At 34.5% G+C, this 23,979-nt stretch overlaps 1 protein-coding gene across 9 annotated transcripts in view; it reads right to left on the bottom strand.

The window, feature by feature from the left end:
* Positions 1 to 345: 345 nt before the first annotated feature.
* LOC111511580 (potassium/sodium hyperpolarization-activated cyclic nucleotide-gated channel 1) overlaps positions 346 to 23,979 on the bottom strand; it is a 32,036-nt gene continuing 8,402 nt past the window's right edge. For 2 of the 9 annotated variants that reach the window (XM_074180521.1, XM_074180530.1), the window contains 11 exons: positions 23,770 to 23,945; positions 17,039 to 17,244; positions 16,776 to 16,985; positions 14,506 to 14,776; positions 14,345 to 14,444; positions 10,712 to 10,775; positions 10,477 to 10,653; positions 10,279 to 10,424; positions 7,912 to 8,010; positions 5,530 to 5,637; positions 346 to 570 (listed from right to left, as the gene is read on the bottom strand). In XM_074180521.1, the coding sequence (XP_074036622.1) occupies positions 14,510 to 14,776; positions 16,776 to 16,985; positions 17,039 to 17,244; positions 23,770 to 23,945 (859 nt within the window). In that variant the 3' untranslated portion in view covers positions 346 to 570; positions 5,530 to 5,637; positions 7,912 to 8,010; ... (3 more) ...; positions 14,345 to 14,444; positions 14,506 to 14,509. Of the gene's footprint in view, positions 571 to 5,529; positions 5,638 to 7,911; positions 8,011 to 10,270; positions 10,425 to 10,457; positions 10,654 to 10,711; positions 10,776 to 14,344; positions 14,445 to 14,505; positions 14,777 to 16,775; positions 16,986 to 17,038; positions 17,245 to 23,769; positions 23,946 to 23,979 lie in introns of all 9 variants that reach the window. The other 7 variants (XM_074180523.1, XM_074180522.1, XM_074180524.1 and 4 more) reach the window with 7 other exon arrangements.

The raw sequence follows: 23,979 nt of genomic DNA, 5'->3' as shown, positions 1-23,979 counted from the left end.
CAAATTCCTTAGTGAGCCATTGTGCTATTTGGTAAGTAGAAGATCCAATAGATGACACGATGGAGCGCATTGATTTTTCCGGTTTGTGGATTTTTGGGAGGAAATATAGTTTTGACTCCGCTGGGTTGGAAACTTGCAAGTTCCGTTTCAGTTGAGGGATAAGTAGGCTGTCGCATTTTTTGAGGACGTCTTTTACTTCGGCAATCATGATTGCTGATGTCCTCAAGTATTTATTTGTTCTCATTTAGTTTACATTGTCGCCAGTAGCTCCGGTAGGTATAGTATAAATCTCGTGAGTGAACATTGTTTTAACATTTTGTTATAGTCTGAAAGAAAATTATCCAATAAAAAAAAGCATTTTATTTCAATTTATTCAATAACATTTTCTGGTTTGAATCGTTGAATATTTTTTATGCCATTTCTCAGCTTTTAGATAAGTATATTTATCTAACATGAAAGATACTTCAATCTATCCTTCCATTATGTTGTGAATGCTGTCCAGAAGATCATGATATGAACTAAGGGCCTTGTGTTTTTGGTTCAAACGCTACCATCTTCTATGTACCAAACCTAATAAAAACTGCAATGATTATGTGTAAAACAATAGGTGATTTGAAAGGAAATGTATCCGTTAATTTCTCCTTCAATAAATAATTACCAACAAATCAAATATTTTTTTGTCAAAATAACAACATTCTCAACTCAAATACCTACCCAATATATTGAAAATTAAGTATGTATATACCGGAGTAACTTAGTTGTACGATTGATGCACTGTTTGGAACCTTTGGTGTAGTAATGAATATTACTGGAGTTTTTTCCCAACACCAAATCGTTATTTTTAACACCTCGACACGTGTTTCGATCACCAAGTGATCATCTTCAAAGAGGAAGATTAAAACTATTAAAACTGATTATGTGAGTTTTAATCTTCCTCTTTGAAGATGATCACTTGGTGATCGAAACACGTGTCGAGGTGTTAAAAATAACGATTTGGTGTTGGGAAAAACTTCAGTAATATTCATTTAGTTGTACGAGTTTAGAAACAAAAATCCAGAACAGGTGCCAACTGATGGGTAGTTCCTGTATATATTCAACTTTACTGAGCCTGTTGGAGGTACGTGAATCTCAATACTGAATAAGATTAAAGGTATATTTTCCGTTGGAATTTATTTGAATTGCTATATCTATGTAATTTGAAATTTTTTATGGGTTTGATCTGAGTATGCAAATTATTCTAGTTACACGAGTTCTTTTGTATTTCACTTTCTGGTTGCCTAAACTTTCGTTGATATGAATCTGTTCATAGTTTCACCAAAGAGTAAGTAATCGAATCTTCAATTTCACCATAATTGATATCATAAAGCTCTCTTTTTTAGTTTTTGTATTCGAACAACATGGAGGTTATGGATAGAATTTCACCAATATTCTAGTAATGCTATACAAGCAATTCATCAAAATGTTCTCTTTAACAAAGTAGTTATTTTGGAGTATTATATTACCCCTCTGACTAAATTATCTACTATTTTTAAGAATAGACAGGCTGAAGTTCAATTCCCGGAATGCTATTGAATTTGTCCGTAATTAACTGCTATTTCTGTTGAACTTCTTTGTAATTAAATAAATTCGCGAACTTACATTCTCGGAGATCATCCGCATCACTAATAATAATAATAAAAATAACTGCTATCAAAGTGGTGGATGTGGAAGTTTTACCACTCATTGGCGTGGTTGGAGGGGGGATTCACATCATGCCATCAGCGAAGACTGAATTAGGCCCCTAAGGCTACAAGAACTATCTTGTTTGGCGATGCAGGTGCTGACATCTGGCAAATTAACACCGCCGCTCAATCGCTTTCCGAATCGGGAGGACGATATCCTGGCCTTGCGGTTCACTGGGTACACAAGATGGAGCCTAAGATCAAATTGGCGAGACAACACGCGTCTCGTATACAATGTGTTATAGATTACCGGACAGCCAAGTGGTCTTTCGCCCTTGCTGTGCGGCGTATAGTCACAAATTACGCCGTATTCATAATAGTTTGAGTCAAAGCATGCTGCTGACTACCAAACAGCACTGCCTTGATACGTATTTTATAGTGGCTGCAAAAAAGTCAAAAGTGAGGCGAGCAAGAGGTATTGAATTACAGACCGGTAACATGCGTGAATTCGTGTTGTAAACTGTTTACGAGCATCTTGGTTACTCTCCGCAGTTGACCGAGCATTCGAACGAGTATGTGAGTAGAGAGGGTCAAGAGAGGAGTCGCTGGATGTAACTTGTTCATCGATAGACGTGTAACACGATAGACGTGTAACCTCAGTGTGGTATGGATTGATTACCGCATTTGATACAACATCGCATGAGTTCATCTTGAATATGCTCAAATGCCTTGCGGATTCGCCTCACCATAATATTTTGCCAAGCTAGAGTCTGAATGGAGCAGGTCACTTTGAGAAAAGGTGTATTTCAGGGCAGTTCCCTAATCCCCATTCGGTCGGAAGAGAATGAACCGGTTGGTACAGCTTTTCCCGAGTAGACTCAGAACAGAAATATAATACAATCATACAAGGTTGAATCTCTATACAAGGTTGCATCCCAAATTATCTGTTACACGGTTATACTTCCTCATACAACGAAGACCCAATGATCACTCATTGAGAAGATGTTATTGGTTAATGATGCTATCATACCCTCGAATGAATCAGAGCTTCGGGTCCAGGGCCTGGACCCAAAGATCTGATAATAATGTTCATTAGTATAATAATGTTCATTTGTAATTCAAATATAAAAAAAAACGAAATTTCAACATTAATAAACAATACAGACTCCCGAAGTAAAATAATAATGAGAATTACAATTGATTGTTTCAAATTATCTCATTTCAGATCAAGATCTGTAACGCGTATTTAACTCATTGTGCTAGACATTATTGAATAATTGTTGAGGATTGGGCCTAAATAAGGGGATTTTATAATCCACTTTTTGGCTTCTTTTTATATTTGATGAAAAATGTAACTTTTTTTCATCAGTCGCGAAACATAATAATAGTTGTGGGATGGTATACGTTTTCAACTTTATTCGTGAATTTTTATTTTTTTTTCTGGGGCAAAAGTAGACTCCAATCTTTGACAACAACCTTCCTCAACATAGATAAACAAAATTTTACAAAATTCCCAATAATCTGATTTTGATAGCAGATAAATCATCAATATTGAAATATCTATTCTAAGACACGTCCACTTCCCCCACAAAAGTATCCATTCCCTTTTTACATTTACACTCGATTATATGATCGAGTATTATAATAATAATAATAATGAGTTTATTCACCATAATGATAACAACAAAAATATTATAAAATAGGGGTGAACAAACAAAGGCATCACAAAAGAAACATTTTCGAAAAAAATGTTTCTTGTGCGTGATATCGCCTAGTATAATATGAATAAATGAATGAATAAATATACAATACATAGATAAATACACGAGTATCGTAAAAACATGAATAAATACACAATACATGAATAAATACATAATACATAAATAAATACACAATACATAAATAAATCCACAATATTAAGATAGATAAACGAATAAAATGAATAAATAACTTGACAATATATATATATATATATATATATATATATATACACATATACACACATATACGCATATACATACACCCACATACACATCTATACACACACACATATGACAATTAATATAATATATAATTAACCGGGAGTCATGATTTAAGTAAACTCAGATCGACTGTGAGCATTATTTATCTAACAATTCGCTTATCACATTTCTCGGGTTGCTATTTATAAAGCATTTCAGTCGTTTTTTGAACATATTAGTGCTCTTCAGAGATTTAATCTCTTCCGGAATGTGATTATAGCATTTTGGTGCAAGGTAAGAAAGCGATCTTTGTGTTGTTGTTTTAGTCATAGAAGGAAGTTTGTAATAGTTTTTACTTCGTGTGTTATAGTTATGAACAGGGAGTTGGTTGGAGTGTTTTGAAGTATGATATTTGATACTTGTGATGAAGAAGTATAACTGCCTCAGGTCTAAGATCTGTGATTCAGAATAAAGTTTGTCAGAAGGATATCTGAGGTTTTTAGAGTATATCAGCCTTATGAATCTCCTCTGTATCACTTCTAATTGGTTTATGAGCGTCCTCAAAGCTCCACCCCATGCTAGAATTCCGTAGCGTAGATGGCTTTCTACTAATGCATGGTATAACATTCTCATCAGGCCCACAGGTATGTTTTCTTTGAGTTTTCTGAATTTGAATAGAATGGTTCTCAGTTTCTTTAATAAGTATGCTATGTGAAGATCCCATTTTAAGCGATAGTCAATGACGATTCCCAAGTATTTAATTTTTTTTACAGGTAGTATGACAAATTTTTCAGTGGTGCTTTCTATTTTCAATTCTTGGAAATCGGGAAGTCCAGGTGAGCTGCAGCTAAACGGTAAGTAATGAGTCTTGTCTGTGTTGATTGTAAGTAGTTTGTGCTCGAACCATTTTTTTATAATTTCGAAATCGTGTTCAGTTTCAAGTTTCAGATTCTCCCACTTATCAGATTTATAAAATATAGCTGTGTCGTCAGCAAATCCAATTATATCCCCGGTGCATCTCAATGAGAACAATCCATTGATATATATATATATATATATATATTAAATAGAATAGGCCCTAGGACTGTACCTTGCGGTACTCCATAGTCAATCGACTTTACGTCACTGAGTACACCATCAACATTTACTGACTGAGTTCTATTATTTAGATAGCTCTTGAAGAGCTGCAAGCATATTCCTCTGACACCAATATCTTCCAGTGACTGCAGAAGGAGACGGTGACTAACAGTGTCGAAAGCTTTCGACAAGTCTACAAATATACACAGACAAGGGCTACTCTCATTGAGGGCTTCTATTATTTTTGTTGTTTAAGCAATTATTGCGTCTTCAGTAGATGTCTTCTGTCTGAAGCTAAATTGATGTTCTGATAAGATTTTATATTTGTTGAGGAAAGAGACTAATCTGTTTTTAATTATTTTTTCAAATATTTTCGAAAGATGGGTTATTAAAGATATGGGACGATAATTACTTATTTCTTGAGTATCTCCTTTTTTATGTACGGGAATTACTACTGAATTCTTAAATGCTGACGGGAATGTACCTTGTTCAATGCATTTGTTTACAATATGCTTCAAAGGGTCAATAATATGATAACATATAATTTTAATTGTTTCAGCTCTGAGATTGTCAGTACCAACTGCCTTTTTATTTTTCAGTTCTCCTATTATGATCTGGAGTTCAGCTGATCGAGTATTCGTTTGAGAAGTTTTGTATCGGACTTCAAGACCGCAACCTCTGCGAGACCATAGAGTAAGCGTGCTTATCCCACAATGCATAGGCAAAGTGGTACCTTCCAGAAATATTTCAAAATTTGAGTTTAAGTTTAACTTTAAGGCGGTAGGCCAATAACGTCGACAACGAAAGGCAAAGAACGACTTTAACCTTACCTATGGTGCTGTGCAGAAAAAGTCCTAGTACTTGACGTCGAAATCGGGAGCAAACTGCAAATCATTCGTTTCAATGTGGTGAATGTTTCAGGTTTGGACATTCATTGTCTGAAAAAGTGAAAACAAATTTAAAATCTTCAAGAAAGTAAATAGTGAAATGTTGAACAACCAGTACCGAAATATATTCGTATAAGTTATTTAAAAAAAGGGAATTATATTAAAAATAAGAATGAAATCAAAAAAAAGTTAAAATATAGGTAAAAGTGAAATTTGAAACTAACAAAGACGAACCATTGTGGGCTGAAATAAAAATTTATTAGGATCTCTCAAAACTGGCAAAATGTAATTTTTCATTTACGATGAACTGAAAGAGTATATTAGGTACATGAAAAATAATGAAAAACGTATGACTACGCTTAAAATAAACTCGTTTCATTGATTTGACGTCCTCTAATAACAATATTTTCAACAAAGATGAACAAGGCTCTCCAAGGCGGCCATTTGCGAAGCCAAGCTTCGACATCGACCGCCAAACGAGATTCGACCTCTGTCTTTCACTGCCAGGCAACTGAATGGTCTTGCTTGGCTTCGCAACTTACCACCTTAGAGTCTCGTTTATATTCAAGGATTGAGTCTTCTGTCGATCCCATAAATGGAGACTTTCCTAGGGGGAGATAACAATACTTTTACTTTCAGGTTTGTATTTTTTGTTCGGTCTAGCATCACTAGTGATACCTTGGTGGTCCGCTGTTCGATGTTGGATCACGAGTTCAAATGGAGCCTACAACGGGTTGGGCTGCTATACAAAGCAAGTATACCGTAGATCCATCTGTTGATTTAGCAGTAACGTAACTGGTGGATAAAATACCTTCAATCAATAAGTGATGATAATTGGAAAAATGCGTGTACGGGCGCACTTAGAGCGCCCGCACACGAGCCACATTTCGCGGTCGGATCGACCACACAATTGCAGTCGCGTTCCAGCGAACTCAAGCCGCCCATAAGAAATACTATACTACACGTACACGGGCGTTCAAAAAAGTTAAAACGGACGTCTGCAGTCAACTTGCTGCTGATCTCCGCAGAGATGTCATCGCGGCATCTGCCGTACATTAACCACAAACCTGCAGTCGTACCCAACCGCGTATACCGTGGTGTACTTTTTCTCATATTGGTCTCGCAGCATTCAATTTTTGATATCAGTTGCCTCAACTGCAAGTGCGGTTTACATGACCGCAAGCCGACCACAAAAATGTGGTTGGGTCAACCGCGAAGTGCAGTCAACGTGGCCACAATGTTGCGGTTGCCTCAACTGCAAATATGTAGTCCGTGTACGGCCGGACTAAGTGTATCGGATTCCGTAAAACGCGTGTAAAACCTATCTTGATTACTTTGGGTTTCCTATGTACACCCGTGACTAGTACTGGGTGCCTAATATGGTTATTAAATATGCGTGGAGTCTTTGAGATTTTGGGCAAATAAAAAACATTTCAAGTATCAAACACCAATGATCTCTGACGGGATCCCTCAAATCATCAGAACGATTGTTATTTTTGCGTGGTTGATATGAACGGGATTAATTATAGAAACCGGTCCAAATGGTTTTACCCTATCCATGTTTTCTATCAGATACTCGATCAATTATTCTGTAATCTGGCGACGCACCAGTGCCACAAGAATCTTCGTCTACACAAAATGATCATGACCCAGATAGCTGGATCAAGTCAGTGCTTGATCCAGCTTTTTCGCCGCTCCGGGCAAAATAATATTTGCCGCCTTTTACCCATGCGTTATTCCATAGATGGTGTAATTTTAACCTATAAAAAGACACATTTTCCCTGCCGATATTAATGAAACAAAATAAGTTTCGTTTTAAGATATTTATTCAAATCCAGCATCCAGCACAGTTTGAAGGACGCAGTGTGACCACATTTCATTTTTGTAGTCTACTAAAATATGATATGAGATTTCAGTGATGTCAATAGTAATATATTATTATATTCTAACAACTTTTGTGTAGGATGTGTTTTTTTTTGTTTGACCATCTTTCAAATTTTCGCCGCCGACGCCGCGCCTTCCTCAATTTTGCCGCCCCTTATTTTTGCTGCCCCTTATTTTTGCCGCCCCGGGAAATTGCCCGGTTTGCCCCCTCTAGATCGGGCGCTGCTTCAAGTGATGAAAGTAAAACAACTGATTTTAATCTACATATTTCTCCCGAGTCCTTTAACCAAAAAGAGCTCAACATCTTGGCCAGGGACCTTGGCCTTTCTAAGAAAGCATTGGAAATTTTAGCTTCTCGATTAAAACAGAAAAATTTTTCAACTCAAGGAACAAGAGTTTCGTACTATAGGCACAGAGAAAGAGAGAGAGAGATTTACTTACATTCTTTTCTGAAGATGACTTTGTTTATTGTTCAGATCATCCGGTTTTTGGTAGATCGGACATTACTGATCAAACCATGGTGCCCATCCCCCATCAGGGCTAAAAATGAAGATGATTATATAAAGACAATGATTTACCGATATTCAGTTCAAAAACTGGCAAGAACCGACATTTTTTTACCTTTTGTAAAAAAAAATATTTTACAATTGATGTATTTCAAAAATGGATAATTCTAAAAATAGAAAATTTTATCTATTCAGTAATGGATCCACGTAAAATGCATTTATTGAAAACACTTTTCTCAAACCAAAACAAAAATACTTGACGCGCGTTTAGCCAACCAAGTCAATATCATCAGAAGATAACTTTGTAGACTGGTTGTAGTCATCTAGTTATAGTTATCTTCTAGATGTAGTTATATTCTGAAGATGCTAACTTGGTTAGCGAAAAGCGTGTCTTGACACAGTATTTTTGTTCTATGGCGTGAGAAAAGTGTTTTCAATTGATTTATTTCACGTCTGAGACAGGGCCGTAGCGAAATGAAAACCCAGGGAGGGGAAGGATTCCAAATTTTCCCAACTCCATCAGCCAAATATCCCAACTTTCGAAAAAATGAAAACCGAGGGATTAGTTACTACTATAATATATTAATTTTTTACTTAGCTATCCAAAGATTGACTGAACGCTTATGCCCGTTAATGTATGCACAAACAAAAATAAGTTTTGGTAATTATAAAAATAATAATGGGCCGAAATTTACCAACTTTTCCAAGTCGAAATAACAGCGAAAAGTTGGGAATTTTGTAAAATTGTCACTTCAAAATTTGTAGACTGTTCTCTTACTTGTGGGAAATTAAACTTTCTTGAAGTTTTCAAACAACTCAGAATTTCAAAGTATGGGATCTCCAAGTTATGCATGTTGGGAAATCCCAACCTTCTCCTGGTCCTTCCCCTTTTCTTATTACCTCTCCCTTTCTTTTCACTAATTTTTATTTTTTTTTAAATTTTTATTCATTCTTTTACTATTTTTTTTCACAGCCCAAAATTTCCAAGTCGAAAAAGCAGGGGGGGAGGCTCCCCTCCATCCCCCCATGGCGACGGCCTTGGTCTGAGATTCCAATTCTGCCTGCGTCACGTAAAACGAATGCTTTAGGCAATGTGTCCAAAATTTCGCTATTTTTGATCGGGAATTTCGATAGGATACTTTCCATTCAGATTTTCAAAATGCATTGGGTTGGTATGAACATGTGACTGGTTTGTATTATTACTGCACATTTTTTACATCTTCTATTTTACGAGTACCTATTTATATCAATGTTCAAATATTTTCAAGAAATGGGTACGTATGTGAAAAAATGTTGATCTGTACAACTATAATTTTGCAAAATTTTCTCTTTCCAGCAAAATAGACTTTTAATTAAGATGACAATTTATATTAAAAAATAAATTCAGAATTATTAACCCAAAAGATATCCCCAAATGAATATAGTTTAAAAATCTAAAAAACACGTTTTTAAAGAACATCGAACTAAAAATTTAAAAATGTTTTTTTTAAATAAGCTCAAAAATAACGAATGAAAAATACTACAATTATTGTGAAAAAAAGCGACGGGCGCTTGATATACAACAATACTAATATTTTTCGTTCGTTATTGTTTTAAGCTCATTTAACATCGAACTAAAAATTTAAAATGATTTTTTTAAATAAGCTTAAAAATAACGAACGTAAAATACTAGAATTATTGTGAAAAAAAGCAACGCGCGCTTGATATAAAAAAAATATGGCACAATAATACTAGTATTTTTCGTTCGTTATTGTTTTAAGCTTATTTAAAAGAAGTTTTTTATTTAACTTTTTAGTTCGATGTTCTTTAAAAGCGTGTTTTTTAGTTTTTTGAACTATATTTATTTTTAATTTTGTAGTTTCGTATGCTATAAAAGCGTGTTTTTTAGTCATTTTAAACTATTTTTATTTTATCTAAACTTTGGGATCAATCAGCCGTATATTGTTCAGAAAAATGACCATTGATATTTTCCGATTCCGGAGAGGGAGCCGGAAAATCAGACACCAAGCCCAAGGCAGCAGGCGCGCAAAGGAGGGTTACAAATAAGGCAGCAGGCGCGCGTGTTAATAAAAAAAAACTTTTTTCAAATAAAGAAATAAATGTAAAATGAGTTCAAATTATATCAAAGAGGTTACGTACAGCGCCATCTGCCCGCGAATAGATCAAGCAATGATGTCGATATATCAAGGAGATTACGTACAGCGCCATCTGCTCGCCAATCGATCAAGCAATAATGTCGATAATTCTGTCAAATACAGATCCCGAGCTTGAGAGTAACAAACAAACAAACATACATACATACAGGTGAAACTGACTGGTTCCATAACAAACACAACAAATCAAGAGTAAATCCAATTCGTTGACCGACTCTTTCTCTTTTCATACCCAGTATTGTATAGAGAGAATGATACAATACCAATATTCTCATCATCATTAATGGTTTGCGATCTGAAAAATAAATATCTATAATGAAAAACTTACATCAAACGGGTAAGTTAACCTGTAGCGGTGAATCATAAACCAAAGTAATGATTCAGTTTGTCCTTTTGTAGGACACTCGTCTTGGTGAAGTAAAGGTCTGATGAGTTATGCGTGAAGCAGCATATGGTTTTTTATAAATACCACAATATATTTCATAACAGGTTGGACAATCATTGTCTAAGTAGTATATTGAATGCTGAAAGAAAAATGATGTGGCGAATGATCATCATTGGGATTCGATCCTCTGAACTTACACTGTATCTCTATTTTGTATCTGCTGAATTGAATAACCAGCAAAAACTGATAGCCATAGCTACCCTGGATAAAATACCATATATAAGAATATGAATATCAATACGTGTCAAATGTCAAATTTATTCATTTGTACTTTTTGTGAAATTGAAAATGTAGGTGAGAAATATATTTTGTTTTGACAGTCTAATTGTCACGTTCTTTGTATTAAAATCAATAATATTATTGATATAACAAATGCCGAGTTTGCAGATATGCATTACCTGAAGAGTGCTCTGCCAAATATAAATATACCTACCGGATGGACGAACAATTTCATTTCAAACATTCATAAGTTTTGGAGTAGACAATAATGTAGAGGAAGTACATCGTACTGTAAGAATATCATCGGTTCTGAATTCGATTGAGGAATATCCCGGATAAAGTACACGAAAAATTGGGAACAATTTGAATATCTAAAATAATAGATAAAAATGGATAGATTTATGGTATAATTATTTTTTTGAAGTGGTTCGAGAGTTAAAAATGTTTCTATTATTTTTGTGTTACCCATAGGGGAAACCCGGGCAACGTTAATACCTTAAGTTTTTCTTGATTATTGTCCTTTAGTTATAACTGGAGAAATTGAAACAAATATTTATATTACGTATTCATTTAATGAACTTACATAATGTAATAACAGTTGTTCTTAATATTAATTAAACTACTATATATGAGACCAGTTTTCAACAATGGTATGAATATCCACTTTGCCCAGCACCCCGGGTAAAGTGGATTCAGTAATAGGGCAAAGCGAACAACAACATTATTTGTCATGGAACTAAACATTAAAAATAAAATAACCATCGAAAATTAAAGGAACATATAAAATAAACATTTTTTTCTACAATGCTAATTATTGTAGTTATTACAAACAAAGAAATTGAACTCATGAATAAATAAACATTGAAAATTGAAAAAACATATTAAAAAACATTTTTGTGCTACAGTACTAATCATTGCAGTTATCACAAACAAAGTAGTTGGACTCAAAAATAAATAAATATCGAAATTAAAAGGAACATATTAAAACACATTTTTCGTCTAGTGACTTCGTGAGAGTCTTTCTTGCTTTCTCAAAATTTTATTTCTGATCTTCCTTTACTGGAGTACTTGTCAGGAGTGTAGATCTTTGAAGTTTCCGTTTACGTATTGTTATTGGTTTAGCAGGCTGTGGAATAGGTCGTAAAACTGAAGGACTATAGTAGTTCTTAGAACATCCAAGTTTGGGTGAAGCGGCGAGAACCCCATTGCCGTGGACTTCTTTTGGGAGTATATGGACGGTCTTCAATGACAACATTGTCTTGGGATCTTAAAAATGAAGGACTTCCACGTTCGGATGAAGTGGAAGGAACAACATCGCCTCGAGTTTTTTTGTTGATTTAGATTTCTTAGAAGTGCAAGGATGTTCTTCCATGTTAACGTCGTCGTCTTGAGACTGAAAATGATCTAGAACTTCAACTTCATATGACAACGAAACAGGTAAAGGATTAATAGATTCTAAAATCGGTGAATTTTCTTCTCCAAAAGGGTTTATGACTGAATCAGTTTGTTGAGTAGCATTTACCAAAAGAAAGTGGTCTGGGTTCATCGTGAGATTCATTTGAAGATGACGCCTGAATGATGGCTCTGGCGAATTAGTTCTTTCCGGAGGGGGCAAAGTTTCTGAGTATTCAAATTGAATGTGCCTGCAAGTACATCTGTTGGTGATCACCAAAAGCATGCCTGTTCACAGGCCAAACCCCGGGACGTTCAAATCCATGCTCTGCGTTAATGGCCACCGCAGTTTTGAGAAAAGCTGGTGCTAGCAATCTAGCTACATCGCACTGGTTAGTGATGCGGCCGGGGTAGATTTTTGAAACATGTTGATCTCCCTTTCAAAATACGTTTTTAGTGGGCCATATACAGCAACATCCATCGGTTCCATTTTGTGGGTAGTATGTGTTGCTAAGGATAATATCACCATATTATTCTTGATTGCGTACTCAAGTGCAGGATTATATTTGTGATTTTCGTGGTTGTCTAGTATTAACAGGATTTTTTGTCTGCTATTGGCCCCACTTGCTCTACGAAAAAATGCATCCAATTCAAGAAGAATTCGGCTGATGTCCAACTATTAGGAGTACACGTTCCTTAAGTCCCTGACGGACTTCCATCAAGAAGTCTCGGCTGCATCTTCTTTCTGGCAAAAATTAAAAAAGGTCGAAGAAAGCTACCAGCTGCATTAAAACAGCCAATGACAGTTGTCATTCGGATGTTATATTTCTCGATGGCAGATTCAAGGTTATCGTAAAAATGGGTTTTTTCGCGATTTGCCCTTGGCACAGGCGTCGATTCTGGAGTTTTTAAAGTCAAGTTAGTATGACGTGATTAAAATCCTTGCAGCCAGTCTTATCCTTCTTTGTTATGTTTATTCTAGCTCTCAGGATACTATGAATGGTTGCGTTTTGAATACTAAAATGGTAGGCTCATAAATTCATCCAGAGTAAGGCCAAAAAACACTGCGTCCTTATTTTGTAGATAGGTCACCATTTAATTTTCTTGAAACTACGTGAATATAGGACGGAATCGACCTAACTGTGGAGAAGCAATTCCACTTTTGACATATCGATATTTTGCCGTACCTTTATTCGACTCTCCCGCCAAACACAAATTTATAGTGGCCTGCATGTTTTCTTTACTCCAGGATCTTTGTGTTTTTTATATTTATACACCATCTGCAATGGAAAAAACGCTATAAAGTACATAATTCCGTAAAACTGTATAACTTGTCATGACCGGGCAAAGTGAATAAGGTATCCATCCACTTTGCCCTTCAAGTACATTTTTGAGGTTATCCCAAATTACTTAAAAACCAGAGCATCTTAACTCTTTGTCTATGGATAATTGAAAGCTACATAATCATGCATCAAATTCTGCTCATAACAAAGAACATTTCGCAAATAGTACTATAGTTATGAACGAAACACTTACCTCTGTAAATTAATATTTTTTTTTACCAAAACCACACTCTATCCGGTCACTGACACAGCGCGATGCGAACTCGTCCTGCGCACGGAGCGGCAACTAGCAATCGTTGCTATGACAATACGGCGGTCGGCCAACGAACTATTTGGGAATTAAAGACAATATTCGCTTTGCTCTGGGTATCTACTGTACTGGGTTTCCCTAACATTTATCCACCTTACCTAATCAAAAGTGACTAAATTTTTGCTGAAAACACAAATGTAGATAAGTAGTTTCGTGGTCTACTCATGACAGATATGTGTTTTTCATCTATTCAATGCATAGTAATATAGCATTCAAATATCAAACAGAATAAATATTGATTATTGCTATAAGAAATTGTCATGACGCTTATTAGTAGTACCTACTTAGTTTCATGTATTTACTGAAAAATTTCTTCAAACTAATCAAGAGTCACTCCATGAATTTAAAATTTATTGTTAACTGAGCATTTAGTCAATATAATAACGCAAAAATGTAGTAATATAAAAATGTTCCGAAAACAGTGGTGGAATGAAAACTCAACTGAAATGATTTTAGTCTAAGTATAAGAAATATTTCCATTTATATGAGCTACGTCTTTGTTTTACCTGTTTTTCATCATCGTCAGCGCCACATTGCGGTAATAGTCTCCTCGTATCTTATAAACTTCAACTCTGGCGAGTGACTTCTATATGATTTTATTATGATCTGAAAGATAAAAAATGTAATGAAAAAAAAAAATTAATTTCATTTCAATTTGTTTATTCACATTTTTATTGGTTTAAAAGGTTGAATCTTTTCGATGCAATTTCCCTCCTGTTATATTCGTCTAACATTGAAGATACTTCCATCCGTTCTTCCGCTATGTGCTGAATGTTGGCCAAGAGATCGGGATATGGATTGATAGCCTTGACAAAGTCTTTTTGGTCCAAGCGGTAGATTTCCGATACTTCAACAGCTATCACCGAGGCAATTCTGAATGTATCTTTGATTAATAGGGCTATCTCTCCAAAATGGGCACCATCTTCTAAATGACAAACCTAAAAAAGTGAGGAGAAAGATAATTTACTGATAACTAATACCGACGAAAGTGAATCAAATTATAAAAATTGTGAAATTTAATTGACTATTATGTGTGATTGATGACTTGTTTACTTTATGGTAATTCTTGATCACTTAAATGAAATGAATAAAAACACTTTTGTCTAAATACCACTGGAAAATTTTATTTATCCCGTCATCGGTCCCTATTTTTTTGAACACAACGCTGCGCTGGTTAGGCCATCACTGTCTTTTTTCGACTGAATTGGATGATCTGGACTCCAACGACCTCTGTGATTTTGGTAGGACGTGCCACACAGCTTATGCCACATTGGATATTCTACACGAGCTATTTGTAATCTTAAGTTGATTTCATTAGTTTGGATTTCCATTGTTTAATATGATATAAAGTCCGCATTACCGAGCACAAGAAACACACAGCGAGGAGAAACCAGCAAATCGGAATATATATATATATATATATATATATATATATATATATATATATATATATATATATATATATCCGAACTAATGAAATTTACCATGAAACATTGCCAACCATCTTCAAACAATCTTAAGTTAGATGAAAAAGTACCTTAACATCTCGATTTGGAATATACCTACAATTCAAAATTTTTTGGAATTGAAACAATTTTTGACACTGGCAAAAAATGTCATCATGAGAAATAGTCTCAGTCCAGTGAAAGTTGTACCAGAGTGAAATAAATAGACGCAAAAAAATTGGTGATTTAGCTACGATAGTACACCATCTGAATCATGAATACTAAGAATAAATGACCAGGAATTACAAAAGAAAAATGAAAAATAAAAATATAATTATGATTTAATCAGTACTAATTTAGCAGAAGAAGGAACCAATATGGAAAGATAACAAAACAAATGAAAATAAAAAAGAAAAAGAGAGCTCCTAATTAATGCTTCATCACATTTTCAGGTCCTAATCCAAACATATGTAAATAAATTCAACAGTTATTCTAATTCAGTTATCATCTAGTCAAAATGATTTCAAGATTCATTAAAAGCGAAAAAGGATTTTAGCAAAATTGACACTGGTAACCTCATGAATAATATTGCATCGGCGAAACAAACTAAACAAGAAGGACTGGAAATACATTGCAAAGAAATGGATCATCATAAAAATCTCAACGAAGGAATCGAAAACAAATTAAAAGACAGTAGATATTATTTGAAAAAAAACATCAATCCAAGAATTGAAATTGTAGGAATCTTTTGAACAACCAATCCAAAAAGAAATTAGCGAAAATGATTTCATGAAAATAAATCATGGGAAACACATTTCTTACAAACACGATGAAATAACTCTTCAAGAAACTGTAGAAATTCTACAATTTGCCCTCGATGTGAAAATTGTCATGAAGAAGAAAACTGTACTAATTCTAAAATAAAATGTGCCGAACCAGAAATAATTAGTATGTTGGATTTGAGAAAAGCTCCAGGATTTGATGAAATTACCAATAATATTGTTTTCAATTGAATCAGAATCAGCACCTCTGATAAGTAAACCGGTAAAGTTTTCTTTTACAACAGGTTTGATAAAACCATTATTTCAAGCAGGTAAGACCAAATGACAAATTATAGACCAATTTTTGTTTTACCAGAGTTATTTAAAATTATTGAGAAATCAGAATATTATTGAGATTGTTTGAATATTTTGAAAAATCAAAATTATTATGTTGTGAATGATGGGCTATATGGATTTTTCCCAAATAGTGACACGGAGTCCAAATGTCAAAACACAATTTATACAGTGTTATGCGAAGAAATACTTCTGTACTCCAAACTCAAAGTTTTCATTATATAATCACCCCATGAGAAGTCAGCTACACATTTTATAGCGCCTTCATAAAAAATATATAGAACCATTGACCAAAGGAAGAAGAGGAAATATAATTCCTCTTCTTCCTTTGGTCAATGTCTCTTCACATAATAATATTTCAAAGAAACAAAAATTACCTCTTTTCCGGATTTTGTATAAATGGCAACAGTTCCGGTCGAAATAAAGTACATACTCGCTCCGGGGGTGTTGGCCCTAATGATAACGTCGTTTACCAGAAAAACTTCTATCCGTAAACACGAAATGATTCGAACTAATAAGTTCAATGGCAAATTCCGGAAAAAAATTACATTCTCCACTAGTTTTTTACAAGCGTGCATGTTCATTTCCTGAAAAACATGTTTTGAAGATAACGAAAAATCCTGGAAAGAACATATTTTACCTGTCTCAGTTGTTCCGAAATAGTTGCCAAAATTTCACTCTCCCTGAAATATCTTTTTTGAAATTTGAATTCGTAATATGTTAAAATTCTTGTCCTCATAGGCGCTGGTAATTGCTTATGTCTCATATATTCCTTTAGCTGTCTCTCCATGGAATCATATTTGTGCGCCGATGACGTTTTTCCAGTATTTATCTCCATAATCATGGCTGAAAGTTTTATCATTGCTCATTTTGAAATATAAAGTGATTCTATAGTTCAATTTAAATAAATACAACCCATATTCCAAATAATATGTACCGAAATATAATCATCAAGTATCGGGCAAAGGTAATAAAAATGTCTTAAACCAACTGAATCAGACTTTCTCATTGACTACTTCATCTCGACAGCTTTGATCCACCCTAAGAGAAGATTGAAAATAATGGGTGATTTTTTAAGAGGTATAGGATTTGATTTTCAAAACAACACAAAAAATTTGAAAAAATGTATGAAACCTTTATTGGAATCGATAGAACGATCAATATAATTTAATGTTTGAAGATGATTTCATGCAAATGTTGTCCGCGGCTCCGCTTTAGATGGCTCATGCGCAAGGTTCAATTTTGGCACACTCTCTCTAACAGAGCATCAGTCGTTGCTGGTTTATCCCTGTAGACATGAGCCTTAACGTGACCCCACAAGAAATAATCCCAAGGCGTTAAATCACACGATCTAGGCGGCCAATTGACGGGCCCCAAACGTGAGATAAACTCTTCACCAAAGGCGGCTCTTAACTGGGCCAAGCTGTGTGGCATTTGGCACCGTCTTGTTGAAACCACATGTCATGCATGTCCAATTTTGGCAACAAAAAGTCGTCAATCATCACACGGTAGCGCTCGCCATTCACAGTAACGTTCCGGCCATTGTCTTTGAATAAGTACGGCCCGATGATGCCACCGACCCATAATCCACACCAAACAGTGACTTTTTCAGGATGCATCGGTAGCTCTTGCAATGCTTGTGGCTGGTCTTCACTCCAGATGCGGCAATTTTGCTTGTTAACGTATCCATTCAACCAGAAATGAGCCTCGTTCGCTGAACACAATTTTTCGATAAAAATGTGGATTTTCCCCCAACTTTGCCAGCGCTCATTCACCAAATGTTAGTCGTTGTGGGAGGTCGTGTGTTTTCAATTCTTGCACCAGCTGTATCTTGTAAGGTTTTACGCCCAAATCGTTTCGCAGAATTTTCCGCGTAGTGGAGTAACAGAGGCCCAATTGCTGTGAACAGCGGCGAATCGACATTTCACGGTCATCACGAACACTGACGGATACAGCCGCAATATTTTCTTTGGTCCTCACTCTACGTATGCGTATTCGAATTTTAATGTCCAATAAAGTAAACTGGGTTCGAAATTTAGTCACAAGCTTCTGAATAGCTCCTCAGTAGGCCGACAAAACTGCCCATAAATTGGAAGAAGTACACGATGCGTTTTTTTCACCGAGCATGAATTTTGATAATAAAATTCAATAATTTGCAAGCGTTGTTCATTCGTAAGTCGATTCATGGTTAAATTATAGACCAAACTGAACAAGTTTGACAATGACACGATTCACGCGTGATCTGTCAAATACAGTGTTGCCAAAAAGATACCAGCAAAAAAATCACTCATTATATCTGCCATTCTCCAATATGAATTTAAGCTATTGTTCTCCCTCCACCAATATATCACCTCAGAACATGGCAGTCCGAGTCCGACTTTTGAATCATAACGTCGAATCATCACCATCCTAGGTATGAATTTGATCAAATAATATATCAAAGGGATTACAAAAGCGAGATTGAAAAGAGAAGGATAGCAAAGAAGCATGCATTATGTATTTTATATTTCAACCAATATACTCATGTTTGGGTTATTTTGATTGATGCTTATAACATTTTTCAAAAAAAAAGATAACTTGAAGAGTCCATGAAAAAAAATGTTGTGTCATTCACATCCTCTCGACCTTCTGTGAAAAGCTTGTACCATTTGTAAATATTTGTCTGGCTCAGAGTACAATCACCGTATGCCACTGTCAACATTTCAAGTGTTTTTGAGCACTTAATTCTATTTGTTGCACAAAATTTGATGCAAATTTTACCATCCATTTTATTTGATAGCAGGAAATCGCCGAACATGCAAAAACTACTATGCCTCTTACCAATAAACTGAACATGCTAAACAGCTGAAACTGTGAACATAACCAGCGAAATTTGAACATCCATCTTATTTTTTGAACAGACCTCGTATACTGTTGCAACTATACAGCGTGACTCACGGTCGATGGTAGGTTAGACGTTTCTGGAAAACGCAAAGCATGATTTTTCTGAAAATTTCACCTCTCACATTTCCTTACCTGTTCTATCGATCTAAAATATTTCCAGCATTGCGGCGTTGCCACTTCTATCAAAAAGTCCTAGCAATTATATTTTTTTAAATGGAACACCCCGTATATTAATACATTTTTGGAATCGGTCTAGTATTTTAATACTTTTTCGAAATGAAAAATAAATTGTGCTAAATATGGTCCAAAACATAGCCTTAATTGAAATTAAGTACATCAGTACTCTCAATTCATGAAAAGTTGATATTTTGATGATAGTTTGGACAAACTCGAAATATTCAAATAACACCAAGAAATCGACTTCATATCATACAGGGCGTGCTAAAATCACTATTATTTCTATTGTGCATATATTGTGTAGTCGAAAGTTCATTTTTTCAAATGAAACCCCCTGTATATTACTCGATAAATTGAAAGATGGTGAAAAATGCTTCAAGATGATATACATGTCCCTATACCTAAATCGTCAAGTTTTCTTAATAAAGCCGTTTTTGTGGAAAAATAGTTATTCACGTTTTACCTGGCATTTTATTTTATGAGTGGGAATTATTGCAAAACGAGCGTCAGCAAGTGGAGCAAACTCACGACCAAAATAAAATCACTTTTAACAAATATATCATACAAATTTTTTTGTAACGTTACTGCTGAAAAAATTATAGGGTCCATGGGATTTGAACACATGATCTTTGGATTACAAGGCATATGTTACAACTACATACGCCAACTCACGTTATTTTAAGGAGGATTATTGGTTAGTCATGAAGGATTTTCTACAGTTGGACTGAATACTACTTCGTCAGTAACTTCACAGGGATTTAATATTACCAATAGCACGAACTGCATGTGTGAACTTTTCTAAATGATTTTTTGGTAGGTGTTCTGATTGAAGTGTTTCTATCAAAGAGATTTTCAATAACAGTTGTACAAAAAATAATTTTTAAATTACGGAATGCATCCGTATAAATTTACCAAAGTTCAAGCTCTAAAAGCAGAAGACTTCGAACGTAGAATGTATTTTTGTGAATCCCTTTTGATTAATACACAGAAAGATCGGGATTTTTTTTCAAAAATAATTTGGAGCGACGAATCAAAATTTACGAGATATGATATTTTCAATAGAAGGAATAAACATTTTTGGGCTGATCATAATCCTCATGTTACAAAAGAAATGTTTTCAAGAAAAAAGAAAAATTTGACCTGAATGTTTTCTGTATTCTGAAGAACAATAAAATTAGCGTTTTTATTTATGAAGACATACTGAATGCAGAGAGATATCTCCAAATATTAAGGACGACTGTAACTGATTTTCTTGAAAATTTGCCTTTAGAGGAATATAGGAATTCGTGGTTTTAACTGGACGGAGCGCCAGCTCATTCCACCCAGGAAGTTTCCAGGAAACTTGACGAACTCTTCGACGATCGTTGGTTTAGGCGTTTAGGGCTGTGGGATTGGCCACCGAGATCACCCGATCTCACGCCACTTGCCTTTTTGTATGGGGTGTTTTAAAAGAAAGGGTATACAGTACTCCAGTGCCTACCAAAGAAAAATTGCGACGGCGAATAGTGCGGAGTATTGAAGATCTGGATCCCCAGGAAATTGAAAAAGCAACCACAAGTCGCGTACAAAAAAACATTTCAAAGTGTTTAGAATGTAATGGACAACATTTTCAGCATTTATTATGAAAATGTGATATTTTGTTAACAATTTTGTTATTTTGAATCATCCTATTCTGTTATTGTCTGTACTTTCACATGTTTTAGCTCACAAAATCTTACTTTTTACATAGAAATGACTGATTTTTGGTACAGTTGTTCCCTGGAAACTTTAAGCCATAGTTAAGGAAATTATTTTGTAACCTTACAAACTTCCTCTCGTTCATTGGTGTTAATTCAGGATACATTTGGTTGAATTTTTTACACGTTCTGACAATGATTTGATCACTTTGTTCAGGTGTATAATAAATAATTTCATGAGAACTTCGTTTGAATAATCGATATTTGCATTCATTTTGGAAGATGATTCGAAACACCGTCGATAACTCTTTGTAAATCTAATATATAAAAATGGATGTTTGTTGGTTGGTTGGTTGGTAAGTGATAAACTTCTACATCGCTCAACCGATCGTGATGAAACTTGACATGTATAAGTAATTTTTCATAGAAAAGGTTTATAGGCTATCAATTTTTCTGTAACTCGCCACTAGATAGTGCTGTAGGACAATTTTTTGAAAGCACTTTTCTATAACGCAGCGCACGCCTAAGTTCGTTGATTCTGATTCTGTCAAAACATTGGAACATCAGCGATACGGCAACATAGTACTAGTTACTTATAAAAGTACCCGAACTACTATAAGCTTGATAATTCCACTGCTACCTAAATCCAAATTCTAAAAAAAAATAATGTTTCTAGAAGAAGCGACTTTATTGAGAAAACTTGACGATTTAGGTATAGGGACATGATATATCATTTCGAAGCATTTTTCACCATCTTTCAATTTACCGAGTAATATATAGGGGGTTTCATTTGAAAAAATGAACTTTTGACTACTTTTATGCACAATGGAAATTATAGTAATTTTGGCACGCCCTGTATGATATGGAGTCGATTTCTTGGTGTTATTTGAATATTTCGAGTTTGTCCAAACTATCATCTAAATATCAACTTTTCATGAATTGAGAGTACTGATGTACTTAATTTCAATTAAGGCTATGTTTTGGACCATATTTAGCACAATTTATTTTTTATCTCGAAAACAGATAGAGATAGGTGTAGGACATTATTATAGGAAAGTATTAAAATACCAGAGCGATTCCAAAAATGTATTAATATGCGGGGTGTTCCATTTAAAAAAATAAAGTTGCTAGGACTTTTTGATGGAAGTGGTAACGCCGCAATGCTGAAAATATTTTAAATCGATAGAACAGGTAAGAAAATGTGAAAGGTGAAATTTCAGAAAAATCATGCTTTGCGTTTTCCAGAAACGTCTAACCTACCATCGACAGTGAGTCACGCTGTATTAGGCACTAGACTTGAACATTTCAGAGGCTGATATGAACAATATGTCAGTATTGAAATTTCACCTAAAAAAAGCATAGGAACAAAATCTAAGAGCCACCGTTGTAGGTCATCAACTCATCATTGATGGTGAATCTTACACTGTCGGAAATGCCAAGGATCTTGAAATTAGGGAAATTCCAGAGTCCAATTATCCAGGAGGTGAGAAAGAAAAAACTACCAGTTCCTCTGTACCAAGTGTCGACATTCCAAACAAGAAAGAAAAAAATCGAAAGAAAAAGGGATTAATTTCAGCTCGAAAATAGCCACCACCGGCACCGGCGCCGATGGAATCAGAAACACGCTTACCGTCAAGACTTAACTTAACATAATGTATTCGAAATTTTATTTTGTAGTTGGGAGCAATGAAATCTCTTTTTATTATTATAAAATATACTTTTTTTCTTATCTTTAATTTTCCTTTCAATTCTAGGCAACTTGTCTTTTAATTTTGATAGTTTTTATGATACTATCAATTTCACTTTGTTGAACGAAGAAGGTTCAGTAAATGTACATTGTATATTCAGGCGAAAAAATAAAAATTCTTCTGTGAATCTTTCGTAAGAAATAAAGGAAAAAATTTAAATTTGTGAAAATCCGGCAGATACTAATAGACAGTAAATCAAATTGCTTTTAATATTTACATCGGCATATAAAAATAATAAACCCGAATAAACATTTTTTTTAAGTTTCTTTAAACAGTCTTTTTTTCTTGAGTTTCCCCAAAACGGTGTGTCTCTGTTGTAAAAATACGAAAATTCGCCTGATATTGAACTCATTATATTATTTCCATTTGCAATATTGAAAACTATTATTTATAACATTACAAAGTTGAAAAGGAAGAAATTGGGAAAAAGAACTCCTGAAAATTATTTAAATTTCTTTAATGAACTTATGGTTTATTCTGAATAATTTTCAAATTTTGGTGTGTTCAATTTAAAACATATTGTATAGTGAAATACATGTATCGGTCTTGTAAACTTTCAAGTGAAAATCTCACATTAAAGTGTGTTTTTTGAATACGATATAATTTTCTGACTGAAAAAAATATTACTTGTATGGCTATTCATGAGATGATGTATTTCACCCACACGTCAACAATATTATTTTCGGAAAATATTTAAGAAATAAATACTATGATTTGAATTCATTTCTCATATTACGGAATGGGTAACTATTTTCTCTGTCACCATTCAATTTTCTACTAGAAATACGTGTTTTTAACAAGGAACTGTCAATATCTACTATGCATATCGAAAAAAGTCATCTAATCAACAAAAAATTGTTTTGAAAAACGAATGCAGAATTACTTACCCAAAATATATATACAAAATAAACTAGATCCATACCAAACACAATAAATCAGGACTATCTCTAGTTCGCTAACTGGTTCTGCCTTTCCATACCCAGAATTGTACAGAAGAAGTGATTTGTGGTGTAGTGCACCAAAATACATCACCCATACTCTATTGTCTGTGATCGCTTGAGCACTAAAAAGTAAATATAATATAACAAGGAATAACT

The sequence above is a fragment of the Leptinotarsa decemlineata genome, unplaced genomic scaffold, assembly GCF_025532065.1.
Source record: "Leptinotarsa decemlineata unplaced genomic scaffold, Ldec_3_MD MMD2_tig00026299_RagTag_RagTag, whole genome shotgun sequence".
Taxonomy (NCBI): Eukaryota; Metazoa; Arthropoda; class Insecta; order Coleoptera; family Chrysomelidae; genus Leptinotarsa; species Leptinotarsa decemlineata.
This window is presented reverse-complemented; position numbering and strand designations above follow the sequence as displayed.